Source organism: Papio anubis, chromosome 10 (assembly GCF_008728515.1).
Source record: "Papio anubis isolate 15944 chromosome 10, Panubis1.0, whole genome shotgun sequence".
NCBI classification, from domain to species: Eukaryota; Metazoa; Chordata; class Mammalia; order Primates; family Cercopithecidae; genus Papio; species Papio anubis.
Genome location: NC_044985.1, coordinates 56,643,653 through 56,664,414, shown reverse-complemented (window position 1 = coordinate 56,664,414; position 20,762 = coordinate 56,643,653). Strand labels below are relative to the sequence as shown.

Below are 20,762 nucleotides of genomic sequence, written 5' to 3'. Positions count from 1 at the left end.
TCTCTCTCCAGCTATCCCAGGCATCTCTCCATTTCTCGAACACACTAAGCTTATTCATGCCTGCAGGACTATTTGCATGCTCCTCTCTTTGCTTAAAATACTTTTGTTCTGCCTCAAGCCCAGCTCAGTGTCATCTTTCCTAAGTGAAACTGGCTCTCTAACCTGTGTTGCCCAGGCTGGAGTGCAGTGGCATGATCTTGGCTCACTGCAAGCTCTGCCTCCTGGGTTTAAGGATTCTCCTGCCTCAGCCTCCTGAGTAGCTGGGAGTACAGGCACATGCCACCATGTCTGGCTAATTTTTGTATTTTTTGGTAGAGGCAGGGTTTCAGCATGTTGGCCAGGCTGGTCTCTCAACTTCTGACCTCAGGTGATCCACCCACCTCAGCTTCCCAAAGTGCTGGGATTACAGGCATCAGCCGCCATGCTAAGCCACTCTCTAACATTTATTCCTCCGTGGCACGTGGTCTTACTGCTGTGGTAATTACAACATACTGTCATGAATGTTATTTGCTTAAATATCCACACTCTAGACTGTTCTCAAGAGAAGCAGTATCTGGTAGTGCAAAGGCACTAGATTGGAAGCAGAAACTGAATTTGAGATCTAAATCATGAACTTGCTAGTGGCCCAACTGATCTGATGACTGGTTTCTGCATCTGTAAAATGGGACTAATACACGGGATTGTCATAAAGGTCAAATGAGGTAACAATAGACATGAAGCTTTGTATATACTGAAAATATAGTACAAATGTAGGGTGGTCTTGTTATCAGGGTGGGTGTTTAATATGGCTCATCGGATGAGTGAACACATGAGTTTTCACGATTCATGCTGAATTTAGGGTCTGCTCAAGGGAGACGGCAGTGGTGCTGTGGAGCAGTTCTTTTGTGGCCTGAGGGAGATGTGTCCTTATGCTTTGTTGTCCTTTCCACTGAGGTTAAGTAAGGCAAGGCATCCATGGCACAACTCACTTTTGATACAGGGCACATTTATTTCATGGCAAGCAGTTAATTATTAATTAACTACAATTATTAATAGAGGGAGGAGATGTGAAAATGATAGGCCTCACCTCTTACTCCAAATTCTGTAAAATAATAAAAAAGGTCTATTTTTTCTTAGGATTATAGATTTACTCATCTGTCTGTAAAAAACAAATTCCCATCTTAGACCAGCTAAAGGTACTCAGTACCTATGGTGAGATCAGCGGGGCTTTAAACAGAAGTACCATTCAAGACCAAAAAGCAGCACCTTGCTAATCTCTTCATTTTAGCCAGATTTTTGTCTGCCATGCTAAAGGTGTGGCAGAAAAGATATTTTAACATGCAAAATGACATTGGAAAAGAAATGAGCAACACCACCACCACAAACGATGAACTATCAGCAGACCAGAAAGTTTGAGGAATCCCTGGATAATAGAGAGCAAATGAGAAAAGAATGTCTGAGAAACAAGACTGGAAGCAGCCGCAGCTCAACCCTCACGGAAGAAAACCATCACAGGAGTAACACAGCATCACTGATGAGACAGCTGTGCGTCAATCAGCCCAGAGGGCAGGAGAGGGTGGTGTCAGAGGGGTTGATCAAAGGGCCCCACAACTTGGTCAGGCCCCTACCCTCCCATGCCCATCACACTCAGTAGTGGACAGGGGCAGATTTACTGCCAGGCAAGACCTTGAGACCTGCTCTGTAAAACAAATGCCCCAGGAGGACTGAGGGTGAGCACTGGAGCCTGGGAGAAGCAGAACAGAGGGTGTGAAAACCCCAGGCTCTTCCAGGTGACGCAGTAGGAGAAGGAGGCAGCTCTCCCAGGAAGAGCAGGGAAGGGCTCTGTTCCCAGGAAATCCTTGCTATTTTGGCAACTCGTGAGAGGGAAGGGGATGGTGTGAGCCTGCCCGCTCCCCAGGTACCTCTCCCAAAGTGAAGCCTGCCAGGAAACCTGCCTCCTTGCAGGGCCGGCCTCCAGCACTTCCGGGGGAAGCTCTGTGGGGGTGCGACCACCTCATCTGCACAGAAGCCCACATGGGCAGCCTGCTTTACCTCCTGGTCTTTCATTCATCAATAACCCACGCAGAGAAAGAGAGGCTTCCATGGGGACTCCCTGGATGCCTCAGAGAGGTCCACAGCAGCTGTTCGAGACTAGAGGGAACGAAGCCTAAACACAGTTTAGTTTTTGAATCCTAAACAACATTCAAGCTGCAAAGAAAAAAAGAGAAACACGACAAGAACAAAACCCCAACCCTGTGGTCTGAGGTGGTCACAATAATCACAGGGCAAGCGACTATCATTTGGCAATCCACCCAGGCAGCGAAGAACTTTTTGGTCCTGTTTACAGCCAATGTTTTAATGAGGTGAGAGGAGTCAGGACTGCCAGGTGTGAAGAGACTTACTTTAAAAAATGAGTACATTCACAGCTAGCAAGGCAACAAAAGCACTCGTGAGAGATTTGCTGTGAGCCAGGACACTGTCCCTCAGGGGCCTCAACATGTCATTAGGATTGAAAGTTGAGGTGAGTCCCAGGGAGGAGGCCAGGTGGAGCAAAAGTCAGTCTGGTCAACCTGTGCCCACCAAAGTGCATCAAAATGGAGCCCCCTCCCACCCTAGGGGAGTCTCAGTGTTCGCGGCGGCAGTAATAGAAACCAGCCCAGCCTCTCGGAGGCCGCCAGCTCGGAGCTGCTGTGCCATCTAGTGTCTCAGAAAAGGCTCACCTCTCTACTCTCACATCAGACAAAGGTTCTCCCCCGATCCACCCCACCCCTCAAAGAGCACCCGATCACATCTAAAACTGAGCGCTCCCCACCACAATCACGGAACAAAGTCGCATTTTAAAAGCGGGTTTCTCTTGGCACACTGGCATTAAGCACCTTTCCTGCTTTGGTCTTTACGGGGGTGACAGGGGAAAAAAATGGAGAAGAGATCCTGCAAATCAGCCCCCAGACTGTTCAAACAGTAATGAAAGGGTCCCAAGGACTGAAGGCAATTTGGCTTTCAAGAGTAAAGGGAACACTGCCCGAGCAGGAGGAGAGAACTCCCATGCACCTTCATAAGAGTAACCTACAAGGCTGGGGAAGTGAATTGACTCTCTGGCTGCTCTGAGTGGCAGCCGGTGAATGTACCTGGTCTTTACTTGTCCTTCTCCAGATGTCACAGGGAGAGATATTAGGCATCCCTGCTTCTTTACAAATCTGCGTGGTGCCACATTGATGTGGATTTGTCGGATCCCGCTGTGGAAAGGCCTAGTTTCTGCAGGGGATGCATTCTGGCAGCAATGTCTAGTTACAGACAAGATAATAAATGGGGATGGATAGGGAAGCAGTTTATACATTAAAGGATGGGAGGGCTCAGGTGATATTGGAAGCTGCTAGTAAATACAGTCTTATCAAGGAATTTATCAAGGTCAGAGACAGAGCTCCTCAGTTACTGGAACGTGGATAAAATGAGGGATTCATCCAGCCACCAAGCAGCACATTGGCATGGCCCATGGTAAAACATGCAGGTAAGAAAGCAAATAACCCAGTCCTCTAGGCCTGTCGCCTGGCAGACCTTGGTACAAGGGGAAAAGCACCCGGAGAAATCAATGTCATAAGTATCTACATAAGCCATGGTCAAGCTTCGAGGTTTTTTTTTAAAAAATGCTCTTTTGTGTGTGTGTGGGGTGGGGGTGCTTTATTTTTGATGCAACACTTCATCTCAATCCACCTGAATCTCTGACTTTTAAGTCCTTTCTCAAGCTTGGACCACTTTCCAACACTGCTAAGATCTTCTTAAGGTCTCACTTCTTCCACCTCCCTTAAAGGAAAGTTTAGTGCAGTTTTGCACTTCCTTTGTCTAGCAAAACCAGCAAAGCGCGTTTTTTCTTTGCCTCACCTCTCAGGACCCCTGCTTCTTAAGTGTCAATGAGACATTCCAGGAACCTGGTGACTGCACATTTAAAGTGTCCTACCCAGCTCCGATTGCTCAGCTCCCTGCCATGCCACCACCCCCACACTTTATCTTTAACCCCAAAAAGGACATTTTAAGTTCCTTTTCTAGTCCTAATAGCAGAGCTTGTGTACACAGGGATCCTTTCCTGCTTTGTGAAGTTAGAAATGAATACAGTCTACAACTATAATAACGAGCAAAAGCTTTATGAATATTTGTGAGAAATGAAGTCATCACTGTCAGGGCATGGGGTAAGGGTTCCATAATTCATGGCTTCTGAGGGCTAAGTGTATTTAGGACAATGTAGTTTGATCATGTTTAGAAACTGAATATGCCCAACATTCTTCCAGCAAAAGTGTTTACTACAAGGACACTCAAGGAGTTTAACATTAAACCTTTTAAAAGGTACAAGTACAAATATTTTCCTTTAAAACACCTAAGCAGCAAGTTGAGAAGAACAAATAAATTTGGATGGAGTCAGTATAACCGCGTGCCTCTGAGGATGAAATATACATGTGAGATGGAAAATGCAAATGTTTTTTGAGGTGTTATATGAATGCATTGTTACTTTTTCGTTGCAAAATGTCAATTCTTAATTAATCAGGGACATAGATTATCCATATTTTGTAGATATTTCACTGCTTGTTCAGTAAATTCACTAGTGAGGACACACTTGAGGCAACCTAGTAGAGAGGAAATAATATTGTCAATGAAAGAAAAAAGGAAGAAATAAAATTGGACTGGGAGTAAGATGTGGATCAGTTCCTAGTTCAGCCACATATACTGCTGTGTGATGTTGAGAAAGGCACTTGGTATTGACTAAGTTCAATTTCTTTGTCAGGACATAGTGGATTATCATGAGCCATACTTAATTCACGGAGCTTTTTAGTGATTCAAAGAGCAGAGGGATGTGAGATCACTATATAAACTATATAGTGGTATTCAAATATTAGTGATTAAGTTTTGTTTGTGGTTCTGGCTAGAGGGTTACTGTGGAGTAAGTTGACTCTTTCCAGAGCTGTGGGTTTTCAGTGTTTTTTTATGTGATCTTTAGACTAAATTTTCCAGCAACTCTTCAAAGGAGCTGTGAAGAGAGGCAGATTAATTATAAGTTGGGTGCCAGATTTGGCAAATAAAAATATTGCATGAAATATACTTATATCAGAACATTGTTATTCACTGAAATTCCAATTTAACCGGGCATCCTGTATTTAACCTGGTGACCCTAATCATATGGCAATTAAAACTATAAAGCACTTCATTTCTGTGCAATCAGTTTGACAATGGATTTGAAAACTTTAGACCCATATGGCCCCTTGGATTCTGCTCCTGACAATACACAATAAAACTCAGGACATAAGATAAAAATAAAAGAATTATAGGTTCTAGCAGCATGTAACTCTCTCAGGAAAGAATAATCTTCATCATCATCTTAACCCATTATGGATTAATAGCACGCCTGGGAATCTGCCATGCTAGAGGACTTTTTTCAACAGTAGATGGTGCACTCCATTCTGGTCTATATGGTAATAATTTAATGAAATTAGATTAGTCTATAATCATTTTTTTTTTTTTTTGAGACAGAGTCTCGCTCTGTTTCCGAGGCTGGAGAGCAGTGACATGATCACAGCTCACTGCAGCCTCCACTTTCCAGGCTCAGGTGATTCTCCCACCTCAGCCTCCTGAGAGCTGTGATTACAGGCATGCACCATTACACCTGGCTGATTTTTGTATTTTTTGTAGAGATGGGGTTTCATCATGTTGCCCAGGCTGGTCTTGAACTCCTGGGTTCAAGCGATCTGGGTGCCTCAGCCTCCCAAAGTGTTAGTATTATAGGTGTGAGTCACAATTCTTACAAGTCACACCCAGCCTTGTAAGAATTATTTTAAATTGAATGTCCATGACACCTTTCCTTTCCAGTGCTCAAAGCATAAACCCATGAGTCCATTCTGAAGCCCCTTTGAACCACGGCAGGTGGTAGAGCACAGTAAAGAGCACAGGCTCAAGAGTCAGGCAGACCTGAGTCGAAGCCTGAGTCTAGTGCTTTGTGGATAACCAAAGGCAAGTGACTCAGCCTAAGCCTGTTTCCTTGTCCATAAAATGGGAGTAATATTAAGTAACTACCTCAGAGTGTTGTTGAAGGAATTAAGTAATTGTTTAGCATGGTGTCTAGCACACATATGCCCAATAAATGGTGGCTATAATTAAATTCAGTTGGCACTTGTGTTTTCATTTCCAATCTATTGTGAAGTAGGGAAAGGGCAAGCAGGTATTATTGAACTCCTTTTATACCTTAAGAGACTTGTAATCTGAAGATGTTAGATGATATAATGGTAAACTGGTAAGAATAGAACCCAGAGCTCTTGTGCTCAGTAGCATTTTCACTTTATTTACAAGACTGTTGGGTCAAATGCATGTATCTCAAAGGCTATCATTTCAAACTACAACAAATACAATCTCATAAAACTCAGTATCTGGCTTTCTGTCTTTAGTTGGCCCCTCCAGTCTACTCTCTGGAGATAGCAGAGAAATCAACCTACTACAAATCTGATCACACCACAACTCCCTCTAAAACTCTTCAGTGGTGCCCCAAATGACTATAAAATATCCAACATACACAGAGGGCATGGCAGATGCCCCCACTGACCTCAGCCTAACTCTCCAGCCGTATCTCCTAGTGCTCCTGCCCGGTCACTCCCTCAGTGTGAAACAATTTACAGTCCCCTGCGTGAACTTTCCCAGCATCTTTCTGCCCCACCTGTGCCCCTGTCCGGCTAGGAGCTCTTCCTTTGTTCTGGGAAGAACAGTATTAAAATATTATTTTTTTGCTGCTCTTAAGAAGAAAGGTGCTGAGACCAGTGGCTCATGCCTATAATCCCAGCACTTTGGGAGGCTAAGGTGGGAGGATCGCTTGAATCTGGGAGTTCAAGACCAGCCTAGGCAATATAGTGAAACCTTGTCTCTACAAAAAACTAAAAAATTAGCCAGGCATGGTGGCATGCGCCTATAGTCCCAGCTACTTGGGAGGCTGAGATGGGAGGACCACTTGAGCTCAGGAGGTGGAGATTGCAGTGAACTGAGATCACCCTACTGCACTCCAGCCTGGGTGACAGAGTGAGACCTGTCTCAAAAAAAAAAAAAAAAGAAAAATAGAAGGGGCTTGAGAAACAACCTAAACATCCAACGATCACAAACTGAATGCATTAAAGAACCATTCAGAGAATACACTATTTAAAAGCTCCATCCTTAAACGATATTTAACTTTAAGAGAGAATGCTATGATATGTTATTAAGTGTAAAAAGTTAGGAATTAAAAAATAACCAGTGGGATAGGCACTAAAATGTTACCAGTAATGAACTGAGACGTGATTGCTGGTGTTATTTCTTCTTTTTCAACTCTTGTCAGTGGTTTCCAAATTTTCTCCAATAAAGAGATCAACTTTAACAATAAAAAGTCGTTAAAACCTTGAGGCAATCTTATAATAAACCCTAAACTGTAGATGAGCCACTAAGTTCATCCTCCCCTCTCCTGAATCTGAATCAGAAAGGTAGCAATCCAATGGTTGGTTTCTGGCTGTGTGGATATGAGGAATAAGAATAAATTGCTTTTATGGGGAGAGGCAGAGAAATGACCCACTTAATGCAATCATTTATTCAGGTAAATTCTACAAGCTTTCACTGGTGACGCTGAAATCTTTCAAGCAATGACCAAGGCGAAGGTCGCCATGCAGTGAAGGAAGGATTCACAGTGACTGTCTTACTTCAGAAGCCTAGGTTCTCTTGGTCGTGCTTTTCTTCTCATCTGATTAGCATTTGAGATGAACTTCGTAACTGTGGACATTCTCTTGACACATCCGAGCAGAAATCAAAACCCTAACCACCACCAATTTTAGGCTTGCTAATCTGGAATCCCCTGAAGAAACAAATCCCTCTATAATTACCAGGATTTTAAATTCCACACCCTGGAAAAGAGTTTAGACAAGTAAAGATCCTACTGAAACAGGCACTGCTAATTAAGACACAATACACAGGCTCTCACGCGCCCTCTAGAGCAAGTGTGTGGAATGGAATAGCAGCGGGGTAGTCTCCACCCAGCCTCTGCAGGACAGCCTTGCATTAGGGCAGGCAGCCAATTAAGGGATAAACAATACCCTCCCCCCCACCCCCACAGTATTTTGCCTTTATGTCATTTAATCCACCTTAAATTGTTGCCTTTCAACTTTACGCCCTATAGCATATGTTTGATATGAAGCCAATGTATCTCATGTTTCCATATTTCTTAACGCCTTAGCAGAGTATGGGCAGTAAAAAAACAAACAAACAAACAAAACCCATTTCCAGGACCTTTGAACATGCTCTCAGTTTTCAGGAGCAAGGTGCTCAGATGGTCTCTTCAAGACAACAATGATACTGGCAATTCTTGACTAACTAAGCCTGTTTTCTCTCTGTTAAAGTAAAATTAAGTAGTAGCTCCAAAGATTACTAGCAGATCAAAAAAAAAAGAAGCGGGGGGTATGTGTGTACGTGCATGTAGAGCTGGAATGTCTGTCTCCTAAAATTAGATTCCTTACTTTTCACTTTCCCATCTCTGGGAGCTCTTATTCCAGCAGAAAGAGTCAAAAGAAGAAACTGCCAGCCCAATTCCAATGTTTACAAAGTTTCAAAAAACCTGGGGAGATGGGAAAAATCCCAAGGGCACCTGAAATATTAATTTATCACATAAAATAAACAAACTCATGTTTCTGTGTTTCTGACCCAGTTGGAAGATTCCCCAACTTCCAAAATTTCTCTTAATGTTACACATACACACACACACACACAAACACCCCACACCACACACACACACACACACACACACACATTTCTCTCTGCTCGGGCCCAAATGACTTATCTCTTTCTCAACTTACGTAGGCTTCTAGGCTGTTATGCTTTTTCAGAACTACAGACCTAAATTTTGATTTGGGAAATAGTATCTACTTAATCGCCCTCCCACCTTTAGGCTGGTCTCTGATAGACCATCCTGAACATTGGAGCCTATATCTCACTTTAATTGGAAGGAGTGGTTTGAAGGCTTCTACAGCAGAGCATCCTGTCTCCTTGAAGCCTCTTTTTTACCTACAGTTGGCCTCAAGTTTACAATACTCTGCTTACGTAGTCACTCCAGATCCTTTTACTCATGTTTCTCTAACCAAAGTACCTGCTCAAAGAAAGCCAAAATGCACATTTCTACTGGGAAGAGTCCCCATTGTATCTACTTGCTATAGGGCAACCTCTTGTTTTTAGATTTATAAACAAAGCAAAATCAAAACAGTAAGCTCTGAGAGCTCATTCTGTGTTTGATGGCCTGTCTGGGAGCTACAACAACAGCACCGTCAAACTGTCATCTTCTGTAGTGCTTGCCCCCAAATGCCATCCAGGTCTGCACCTGCGAAACCAGGACAGGCATTGTGAGTCACTCTGTCTGCCACCACATAAAAAGCTAATTTCACATGCAGAATGTATGTGTTTTTTTTTTTTTCAATACCAATAGCAACAAGAGTGTGCCAAAAAATTTCCCCTGAAGCTCTATTCTGTTTTTTAAACTACAGAACATTCTTTCATAGTTTGACAGTTAAAATGCTGCAGTTAATGTAATAAACAGAGAATTTTTCTAAGTAGCCTGTCAAAACAAGTGACACTTTTTTTTTTGCTAGCAAGTCTCCGATTCAGAACAATAGGAAGTACCTTTCAAAGCAACATCTTCATTATACAATCAAATTCTCAAAGTAATCTTCTCATCAAAGAATATTGTGTTATTTCTTTCCCAGTAATTATCAGAGTTCTGCAACCTCTCTGGCAGTGGTGACTATTATAAAATGCAGCTGTGCTAAGTTTAAAAGTCAGGAGGTCCTGCCCTGGTCAGTATGAAGCCAATGCATCTCATGCCTCCACATTTCTTAATGACTTAGCATTTTCGGCAGTAAAAAGTCAACATTTCCAGGACCTCTGAACATGCCCTTAGTTTCCAGGAGCGAAGTGCTCGTTTGGTCCCTTCAAGGACAGTAGTGATACTGGCAATTCTTGATCAACTACGCTTGTTTTCTTTCCACTTAAATAAAGTAGTAGCTCCAAAGATTATAAGCAGATCAAAAAAAAAAAAGTGTCTGTGTGTGTATATGTACACGTAGAGTTGGAATGTCTGTCTCCTAAAATTAGATTCCTTATTTTTCACTTTCCCATCTCTCGGGAGCTGTTATTCTGGCAGAAAGAAAACTGAAGAGTTCCAGAAGTGCCAGCCCAATTCCAATGTTTGCAAAGTTTCGAAAAACCTAAGAAGATGGGAAAATCCCAGGGCCACCCAAAATCATGTATCTCGGAATATTTGTAAAACCTATACTTTAACAACTAGCGATAGAATGGAAGAGTATCAGCTTTGGAATGTAATATTCTATGAAGAATCTGGGCTGCCAGGGATCATGCAATTCAATGGTGTATGGAAAACAAAAGGAAGCACAAGCAGCAACTCCCATTTCTCCCAAGGTGACTCATGAAAACAAGCTCTCAGGTCTCTTGTGAAGAAGGGTAAATCAAACAATTAGCATGAATGTTCCTAGCATACAGCAGGCACTCAATTGATGACTGCTGGATCTTAATCTAATTTGGGAATTCCTCTCCCATGGAATTATAAACTCCCCAAAGGCAGGAGCCATTTTATTACCTTTTTCTTTTGATCTCTTTGGTAGATGCTCAAAAACATTTGTGAATCAGATGGCATTTCTGCCTCCCTCGGAGCAAGTAAGAGCTGAGGGAACATTAGCTGGGACTGTGTATTCACACTTCCATTCATTCATTCACTCACTCAGCAAAGGTTTACTGATGGCTTACGTGGTGTAATGCACAGAGCTAGGGATATGGCCTTACTAACTTCCACACCAGGTTAAACCCTCCTTTACATTAGGCTGTGCTAATACACACTACATCTTCCTCTGTAGCATGTGATGCAGCTGTGATTAAATGATTGCTTGCATAAGTAGTTGCTTAAGGTTTATCCTCTGCGCTAGACAGAAAACTCCAAGGAGGAAAAGGCTTCTTGTTCAATGCTTACCTTAATGCCTTAGCACCTAATATAGTGTCTAGAACAATGTAGGTGCTCAATAAATGAACAAATGCAGTAAAATGAGATCTGTCTTTGCCTTTGAGAAACTCATAGTTGACTGCAATATTTCTCCACAGGGGCACTGTTCTCAGGACAGCTCTTTACTGTGTTGGGTTCCTAGGTACTGCGGTGTGTTTGGCAGCCCTTGGTCCTAGCCACTGCCCAGTGAGTGCTAGCAGTTGGCCCTCTCCTGTGCTTTGACAACAGCCCTTAGGGGGCTGTCCCACCTCGATTCAGAGCCACTGCATATGCTGGTTTGGATGCAGGTGGCAGCAAGGAGGACAGCAAAAAGGGGATGGACCCAGGAAATGATGGGGAAATATGCAGGAGGGACAGTGGGACAAGAGGGGACAAGGAAGAAAACATGGCTTAAAATGGTGGTGTTCATCTGAGTTTCCCGGGCCCCAGGGATTCTCTTGGGCCCCCTCAGCCACGCTGTCCTACGATCCTTCAGAGAAAGCATACACTGGCTGGACAGGTTTCTTGGACCCCACTCCTGCTTATGTCAGTGAAGCTCTAGCTTTGTTTGATGTTTTGGATTTTCCTGTTCATATTTTTGTGTGAAGAAAGGGTTTTGAGGCTTACAGACCTGAAGAGCATGGTTCTAGAGTTAAGGATGATGGTATCTGCTGGGATGAGGGAGGCCTTTGAAACACATGGTGTGGGAGAGGCCGACCCCACGAGAGAGTTTTGACAAAGGGGACAGCCCTGAGTAAGGGCAAGTGAAAGTATCCTGGGGAAAGGAAATTAAAGTGCCTTCAGGGAGGCTCCTGCCGGTTGGTCTGAGGGGCAGCCTCTGGGAAGGCTGGCCTGAGGGACACCTCACTCTTGGAAAGCACCCAGCAGACACCCAGGACATGTAACATGTAATGCCCTTGTCGAGACTAATGCACCAAGGTCAGCCAAACATGACTCAGAGCTGACATCCACAGCTGGCCAACGCTGGCTGCAGGGCAGAGGGCGTCTTCATTTCCAGCCGAAAAATACAAGCCTGTGTGCTGGTTTCGGAAGCAAGTGCCAAGTCACCGCTTACTGAAAAGGTTTCCCTGAGGATCAGGACCACAGCGTGTGATTCTTTATATGCCCCATAGCCATTAGTGGAGTGCCCTGCATCGAACGGGGGCTTAATGATACATTCTTCCTGAGTGGATGTGATTAAACATTTCAGAGTCCTCAATGGCAGATGGTGGCCTGCTCCTGAAGGTAAGGTGGGTTCAGCAGAGACAGAAGGGAGAGACTGCCTCAGTGGCTCAATGGGGGACTTGACAGGGGTAATGCAGATGTGGTGTGCTCAGAAGAATGAGCTTTAAGAAGCCTCAGAGGAGGGTAGGAGCATGTGCTGAATGAGTGAAGGAACAAATGAACGCAGGCCTGGGTATGAAGGCTATGGCCCTGATGACCTCTGTCCTGTTGCAGTAGGGAGAAAGGTGCTACTGCAGACTGGCATAGAAACAGAGCAGTTTCTGTTTGTCATTGACCAAAGGTCATTTAATATGGGGACTCAGTTTTGACAGCCCGAGCCAACTAATGACAACCTCTACAGCTTTAACTCATGCAAATGGAAAATAGAGCCATCCGGATCAAACACAAAAATTAAAATAACAGAGACAAGCACTGCTGTGGCACCCTTCAGCTGCTCCCTTTTGTTCCATGGGGTACGGTCAGGGCTGTTGAGAGCAGCCTTGTGTCTGTCCCCGCGGTACGTCTACACACTAGGCGGCCTCGGGACCTGGAGGGGTGAGCCACGAGCTCTCACTCACGGTTTGCGGAGGATCATCCTCATGTGGGCGTCAGGGCCCATCTGTGACAGCAGAAGCATGGTATCCTGGAGCTCCTCATCACACTCCTTCTTCTCCTCCTCAGTAGGCAAAGGGGCATCCTCGTGCTCGTCATCCAGAAATCGATAGAACAAATATTTGTCTTGGAAATGGTGCTCCTGGTCCACTACGGGAAACATGGAAGCACGTGTCAGCTGTGGCACCTCAGCCTCACAGCTCCGTTCACTGGAAACAAATGCAGGGTGTCGGGCAGGATGGCCAAGTGGCAGCAAAGCCGGGAGCCTCCTCACCCTTCTCACTCTGCCCTGCCCAGGCTGTGCAGCTGGAAGACATGACCTCGGGGCTGCAGTCATGCACACCACAGCCCTCTCAGACCCGCCCATCTCCTGGGCCTCCGTGGGACTCCCTTTGAGGACCTGCCAGCGTTTCTGAGATGAACAATTTGACCTGCAGAAATCGCCTTCCTGATATTTTCTAGGATGTGGGACCTGTGTCCCCAACAGGAAAGGAACCAACTGCCAGGTCATGTTCTGTCACGGCTTTTTAAAGTACAGGCTTTAAAAACAATCTGCTTTGTCAGGATCAGAATTTATGTTATTCTTTCTATATGTACTGTTTATCAACTGTACTGTCTGCACTCTGGAAAAAAATGTTAGTATAAAATTAGTTGTTTGAACAAAGCTGACCAGACCAGGTTTCTAGATCATATACTGCTAGAAGGATTTTGTGGTAATTTTCTTCCAAATCTGATTTTTTAAAGTTTTTTCCTCTTGTTCGTTTAAACAGGATTTAAATCTTGGTAGAACAAAGACAATGAACGTGGCTCAGAATCCCTCATGTACATGTCTTAGAGCCTTGAGCCCCTTTTCAGGATGGAGCATCAATACTCTCAAAAGGTAAAGACAAGCAGTAGATCCCCTGCTGCTCAAAGGGTGATTCCTGGAGGAGCAGCAGCAGCAGCATCTGGGAACTTGTTGGAAATACAGACTCTGAGTCCATTCCAGATGAGCTACATCAGAATCTGCACTTTAACAAGAGTCCCAGGCGACATGTATGCACATTAAAGTACGAGAAACGCTGGCAAAACCATTACTAGATTCCCAGGTGTTGGAAAATGAAATTAATGGTTTTAATATTTTGTCTGTTTGGAAGTGTCTTAAACAAATGGCATGAGAGTTTGGCCAGAGTTACATGCCAGTCCTGAAGAGCTACTCTGTTCAATTATAGCCCCTGCAGTTATCAAGAGCCACAATTGCAGAGCACATTCTTGATTTTAAATATGGTCATCCTGTGGGTATACAAATTGGCTCTCCCAGACAGTGGCACAGTTAAAAGGCAGCTTCCGAATTCATTACTTACTTTCATGTCATCAGCCCAGCCACACACTTCACTGCTCTTCATTCTGCCCCTGTATCAGGATTGCTATGCACTGCTCAGAGTATAATCACACTATCAATGAACCGTGAATGCAAACTAATAAACATAATTGGAACTGATGCACTCAGGCTGCAATTTCATTTTCCTTTCATACATTCTCCCAAGTTAGGAAGGTACAATGGTGGAACATAGCAATCAATAGCATCTACTTGCTGCATTTGTATCGCTAAATGAAGATGCTAGCTCTGCAGGTCCCTAAAGGGATTGTAATTCTTTCTTGCCCATTTGGGAGTTCAGCAACTACTTACCCAGGGAAATGCACTTAGCATTTCTTGAGAGGGGCTCATCTTACCGTGGTTGAGAACACCGTCTTCTAACAGGACTTGCCACATGCCAACAGCTTGAGTCCGGGAGTGAACACATGGTGTCTGCTGCATCATCCAGTCCACTAGCTCAGTTCCCACACAGCATTGTCTAAGGAGAGGTGAGACATAAAGGGTGGGGAAGTCACCCCTTTTCAGACAGAGGATGGGAGATGGCTTCTGAGAGGAGAACCTATCAAAGGGCTTAATGGTCTCCTACCAGAAGAGGTCTCACGGCAAACAAAGCACCACACGCAGTAGCTTCAGGTTCTCAAATGCTAATACAAGCCAAAAAAGCCACTCAGCTCATGACAGACCTTTAAAGCAAGGCTGGTTAAATGAAAGCATTACAACTTGCAGCACCAGGGGAGACCAGGGGGCTGCCAGAGGGGGAGATTGTCTGGCAAGCTAATCAGAGGAACAGAAACTCTGTCCTAGTGAGCCAGTCCCAGAAAATCTCAGTGCAAGATGGAGGCAAAGCAAATACACACTGACTCTCTCCACTTGAGTCTTGTGCCGAACGAGTTAATGTTTATGAGGCACTCAGAGGTGCTATGAAAGGCGCCGTATAAGTGCAAAATTATATAGCACTTTATATTTTCAAGTAATACTACTGATCTTCCTCGGAGGGGTGTTGGGAGAAACAAGCAATTAGGGATGCAAATCTCCTTGAAAAAGTTCTGTGTAATGAGCATTAGCACTTCTCCAGAGCCTGTCATCTGAAGAGCTCCAAATGCTTGCTGGCTTCCTGTATATTCACACATCGATCCCCAAGATGCCCTTCTGTGGTGAGTTGGTCTGGATAAGCAAACTGCATACATTAGTTAGGAAATGCATAAGCATACACACTCACATATTCGGGAATACCGAAACTGCCCATGGGGTGAGGGAAGGGGGCAGGTGTCCACAACATGATGGTTCAAGAGAGGAAATGGAATCTTGAAGTCCTAGTGATGGCTCAATCCCAAGGGATGATGGAACAAGGCAGGGAGTCACAGAGCAGCTGGCTGTCTGCAGCTGGGACTGAATCACTGGTGGCCTCCCCTCTCATGCTAACGACAGCACCACCTCTGGGGCATGGGCTAGGGAGCTCCTCTCTAGTTGAAACTGGAGGAGACTCATGGTTCTGTGCCACTTTAGGAACAATCTTGAAGTGGCGGGAGACATGAGATACAGAACTACGTCTGCTACTTAGCTATGTGACTTTGGCCACATGGTTTCAACTCTCTGGTTCTCACTTTCCTTGCCTGTAAAAAAAAAAAAAAAAAAAAAAAAAAAAGGAGGAGCAAATGATGGCCTCTAAAGCCTTTTCCAGCTCTAATAATTTTAATCTTAGACCTCTGAAATCTATCAGAGGAATCGTGGGATTCCTTGATTTGGGGTTGACCCTGACCTCACAATATTTCACAGGGAGGGTATACTGAGAAGGTCATTATATTTCCAGGACTGCCCTTATTACAGTCTATAACCATACATTAGAGCTTCAATGGGCACAGTCACCTACTTATAAATCATTCTGAACCAAACACAAGACCTTCCAGAATATTTCTTTCCTAATTTGAGAATTGATTAATGGTAAAAATCATGTAAAAATACATAAAATCAATTTAATTTGGCTTTTAATTCAATGATTACCTTTACTAAAAAGAGCACATGGACTTGAGATGATCCCAGAGCATCTGATGAGTCCTTACAAAGGGTATAAGAATCTTGCAGTCAGAATACTGAACAACGACACACAGTTGTGCCACTTGTAGCTGATGGAATCACAGGTATCCTTTCCATTAACGATCCCTAGATGATTTAGAATTGACAGCAGACCTCTAGTACAGTGATTTTGGGGGGTTATGCTGCATCTGGAGAGACTACAGCCCCCTAATACTGCAGCAATAATATAATGGAGTGAGAAGCAGGAGGGAGAGAGAGAATGGAACTGGAAAGTATAAGATCTGGGACAAGGAACTCAGACTGTCCTGCAGAAAAAAGAAATCATGCTTCCGGCTTCCAGTTGAGTCCTATGGTTATTCCCAATAGATCATTAATTTGTGTCACAGGGTGTGGAACAGACATAACACCTATATTTCAGGGGTTTAAAACCTTAGTACAATGGAGCATGAAAGAGATGATGGTTTCTGACTTCTAGTTTCCATGATCTATCATCAAACATGACATATTTTAATGAATTTTCCCTAATGCAAGTCAATACTTGGCAAAGTGCAATCACATCTTAAATTAGGGGAAAAAGTAATATAATTTTGAAAAGAAAAAGTTCCTTTAACCATATGAGATCTTTGAGATCCCCTGAATGAATTTAAAAGGTTGAACTCTCTCTGAAGACAAGTGACACATTGATTTATTTATTTTAATCTTTACTTTTCTTAAAATTATAGCAGTGTGTAGCTATGTGACTTTGGCCACATGGTTTGATATGGCCTGATATGGTTTGGCTTTGTGTGCCCCGCAAATCTCATCTCAAATTGTAATTTCCATGCTTCAGGGGAAGGGCCTGGTGGGAGGTGATTGGATCATGGGGGCAAATTTTCCCCTTGCTTTTCTTTTGATAGTGAATGAGTTCTCATGAGATCTGATCATTTAAAAGTATGTGGCACCTCCCCCTTCTCTCTCTCTCCTGCTCTGCCATGGTAAGATGTGCCTGCTTCCCCTTTGCCTTCTGCCATGATTGTAAGTTTCCTGAGGCTCCCTAGTCATGTTTCCTGTTAAGCCTGTGGAACTGTGAGTCAGTTAAACCATTTTTCTTCATAAATTACCCAGTCTCAGATAGTTCTTTGTAGCAGTGTGAAAACAGACTAATACAGGTCCACAGACTAGAAAAAGAATCAACTTGCAGTGTTGGAGAACAGGACTTACAAATGTAAACATCCAAAATGGTAGTTAGTTAATATCAACATAAAAAGGGCTAGGTAATCAATCTGTCCTAAGAGACGGAATGTGTCTTAAGTGGAATATGCTACTGATAAGATTAAGGCATGTTCTCAAGTCCCACCTCATTTCCAAAATTCTGTCAACAAGAGGGCAATCTGAATGTAACACACTATCAATTTTGGTCTTGTAACATATTCATGCCAAATGCAAGCAGAAGAGTATTAGTTTGCATGGAGTATAGAAAAAATAATCAGAAGAGGAAGAATATGCAATATATTTTTTCTATCTCTGTCCTTGAGAGGGAAACTGGATCTTGAGGCACGTATACTTGGTAGGTTTGCTTTAAGGTGAACCCTGTAGATACTAGATCTAGATCACATTCAACTAACATTTACTGAGCAGTTATTTATGCTCAAATTCCTGAACCAGAACCTTTATAGGTTCTATCATAGTTGGTAGAAGATATACATCCTTCATGGTAACTTTGAAATTTGTATTCTAGCTTTTCAGTATGTCTTATGAATTTGGTTCCTGTGAGTCAAATGGGTTTTGACTCATGCCAATGCTGATGGGTTCTGAGGTCATGTCTAGGCTAAATGGGAAAGAGAGTCTCACTGATTGCTGAAACAGGGCTGTCATGTCTGAACCCTGGGACTGGGAAGACAGAGTGAAGGCTTGTGTGCCACATATTGGCAATTCTAGTCCCTCAACACTTGCTGAATTAATAAAATCAAAAGTTAGGGATTAGACTCGAGTTCTTAATTGGCCCACCATGGTACAGTCATCCCAGAAGGTTCAGCTAACCATGAAACCTCAGTCTTTATCTCTGTCATTTCTTAACTCCAGTGACAACTACAATTAGGAATCCATATTCTATATGAATATATATGTGATACAGAGTTGTGTATCTTACTATATGCATGCTAGGATGGAATCCTACTTTAGAAAATAAGCTCTGTAAAGTACGTTTTGTTCACTGCTGTATCCTTAGGGCTTTAAACACAATAGTGCCCGGCACCCAGTAAGTGCTAAACTTGTGTAATAAATGAATGACTGAATGAATGAAATGATCACTGAATCCGGAAATCAACCAACCTTGGTTTAAATCCTGGCCCTGCCACTCACTAGACTTGTGATTTGGACAAGCAAAACTAATTTCTCCAAGCCTCAATTTTGTTATCTGAAAAATGGTCATACATGTCTAGCAGTGTTATGTGGATGAAATGAGCTAATATACCAAAAGGGATCTGGTACAGGTCTTTGAGTATAAATAAGTGTGCAGTCAATGTTGGTTGAATGTGATCTAAATCTAGTAGGCTTCCTAAAAGTCACTAGCAAACAGAAATTACAAAAATTTTCCTCTCTTTGTTCATCACAACTAAACCAATATCCAAACAACTTAGTTTAGGAGGTGCTGGGAATATTAAGGATAATTAAGCAACTGCAGTTAAGCTGAGATCTAAGACAAGCCTAACCTTCCAGAACCTGAAGGCATTACAAAATGGGCTGCACCCACAAGGAAAACAGGGAGAAGCATTTTTGTTCAATTTTCACTAAATATGAATGTGAGCGGGCCACAGCCTTTAGAATTAGCACACATACCTGTATGTCTTTAGGTGGTATTTTCTATCTCTTATCATGTGAGGTGCTCGAGAGAGAATGGCATTTCGTAAAATTTTTCCAGCCCTGAGGATCTTCTCTGAAGGGACCTGGATTGTAATCAGGTGGAAGGAGGGGAGGAGAAAGAAGTGTTTATAGAAGGAAAACAAACCAAACAAATCCTGAAACCACTTTCCAATCTGACTCTGGCTTGGAAAATGTAACTCACTCAGTATGTTTATTTTGTTCACTTGTGTGATATGTCACTGGTTTATGTTGAGAACTGAGACATTGCATATTTCCTGTCTCTAGAAAATGTATCAGAGGCTTCCTGATGTGATGCCCTGACATATGGATCACCTCCAGAGGTACTTAAGAAGCTAGCTCAATGGCTCATCAACCCACCTACATCCCATTACCTTGGTAATGGTGTTAGCAGGACGAAGAGGAACGTGAGGTTCAATGAGAGGTGTCTGAAAAATAAAATGTTAAAGCAAAAGAAAATTAAACAAAAAGTTTACTGAAGAAAATTATGGGTTGGGGGATAATAAGAAACATCAATTTTTTATAAAACTCAAAATAGAATTTAAAAAACAAGAGATAAATTCTGCCTAAAGAACTTGAATGCATAGGCATTCAAAGGGCAAAATTAGACCGTTCAATTTGCCAACATTTAAATATAAATTATTAAAAATGAAAAACCAAATAGATAGGAATGATTAGATGTTTGTAGGCTTAATGAGAAGAGGAAATAAATATCTATTCAGAGCCTAACAAACATCAGAGCAGAGGAAAAAGCAAAACAAGATAAACATAAATAGAGATTAAAATGACCTGTCTCCAGGGGTGGGAAGAAAGTATTGATATGGGATGGAAATGAGTTATTTCATCTCTCTCTTGTGTAGTTAAGATTCTTCTTCTGCAATTTGAATTTTTAGAAATAAAGTTTTAATTTTTAAATGTGACTTCTTGGCGGTTCTATGCACTCAAGCTCCTAGAGCCCACTGAGGCAGTTAGTACACTTCTCTTTCTTCTACTAAGCAGAAGAAAGTGTACAGAGTTCAGGATTCTGTGACTGTCAGATCAGCTCTAGGCTCCAGAGAAAATACATATGATTATCTACATTCTATTTTTTAGATAGATGGGGTCTTGCTCTGTTGCCCAGGCTGGAGTGTAGTGGTGTGATCCTAGCTCACTGCAGCTTCAAAGCTTTGAACTCCCAGGCTCAAGAGATTCTCCCACCTCAGCTTCCCAAGTACCTAGGACTACAGGCTTGCACCACCATGCCCAGTTAATTTTTTTCTGTAGAGATGGGGGTCTCGATATGTTGTCCAGGCTGGTCTCGAACTCCTGGCCTCAAGGGACCCTTCTGCCTTGGCCTCCCAAAGTGCTGGGATTATAGACAGGAGCCACAACACCTGGCCTATTAACCACATTCTTCAAATGGAGGTATTGAATGTAATCCCAGAAAAATTACTACCACACAGCTACATATTAAGCCCTCTAGTCTTATGGAGACCCCTTCGTTTTCTTGCTCTGAAATAATCTGGTAATGGTATTCCAAATGGTGGAGAAAAATTTATCCAGTCAAGGGGAGTGACAGAACCACCAATACAAGGCCATTTATGCCACTTTCAGAAGATAAGAAAAGATGGCAGATTTATTTCTTATGAGATTGTGGTAGGCAGAATAATTCTCCCCCAACAACAACAGAAA

General features: G+C 43.0%; 1 protein-coding gene across 4 annotated transcripts in view; it reads right to left on the bottom strand.

Moving 5' to 3' along the window:
• Positions 1 to 20,762, bottom strand: part of RAPGEF4 (Rap guanine nucleotide exchange factor 4) — a 307,950-nt gene that overhangs the window by 72,228 nt on the left and 214,960 nt on the right. For 2 of the 4 annotated variants that reach the window (XM_003907614.3, XM_003907616.5), the window contains 4 exons: positions 19,466 to 19,519; positions 19,050 to 19,156; positions 14,555 to 14,676; positions 12,808 to 12,991 (listed from right to left, as the gene is read on the bottom strand). In XM_003907614.3, the coding sequence (XP_003907663.1) occupies positions 12,808 to 12,991; positions 14,555 to 14,676; positions 19,050 to 19,156; positions 19,466 to 19,519 (467 nt within the window). The remainder of the gene's footprint in view (positions 1 to 12,807; positions 12,992 to 14,554; positions 14,677 to 19,049; positions 19,157 to 19,465; positions 19,520 to 20,762) is intronic. The other 2 variants (XM_009182453.2, XM_003907617.4) reach the window with 1 other exon arrangement.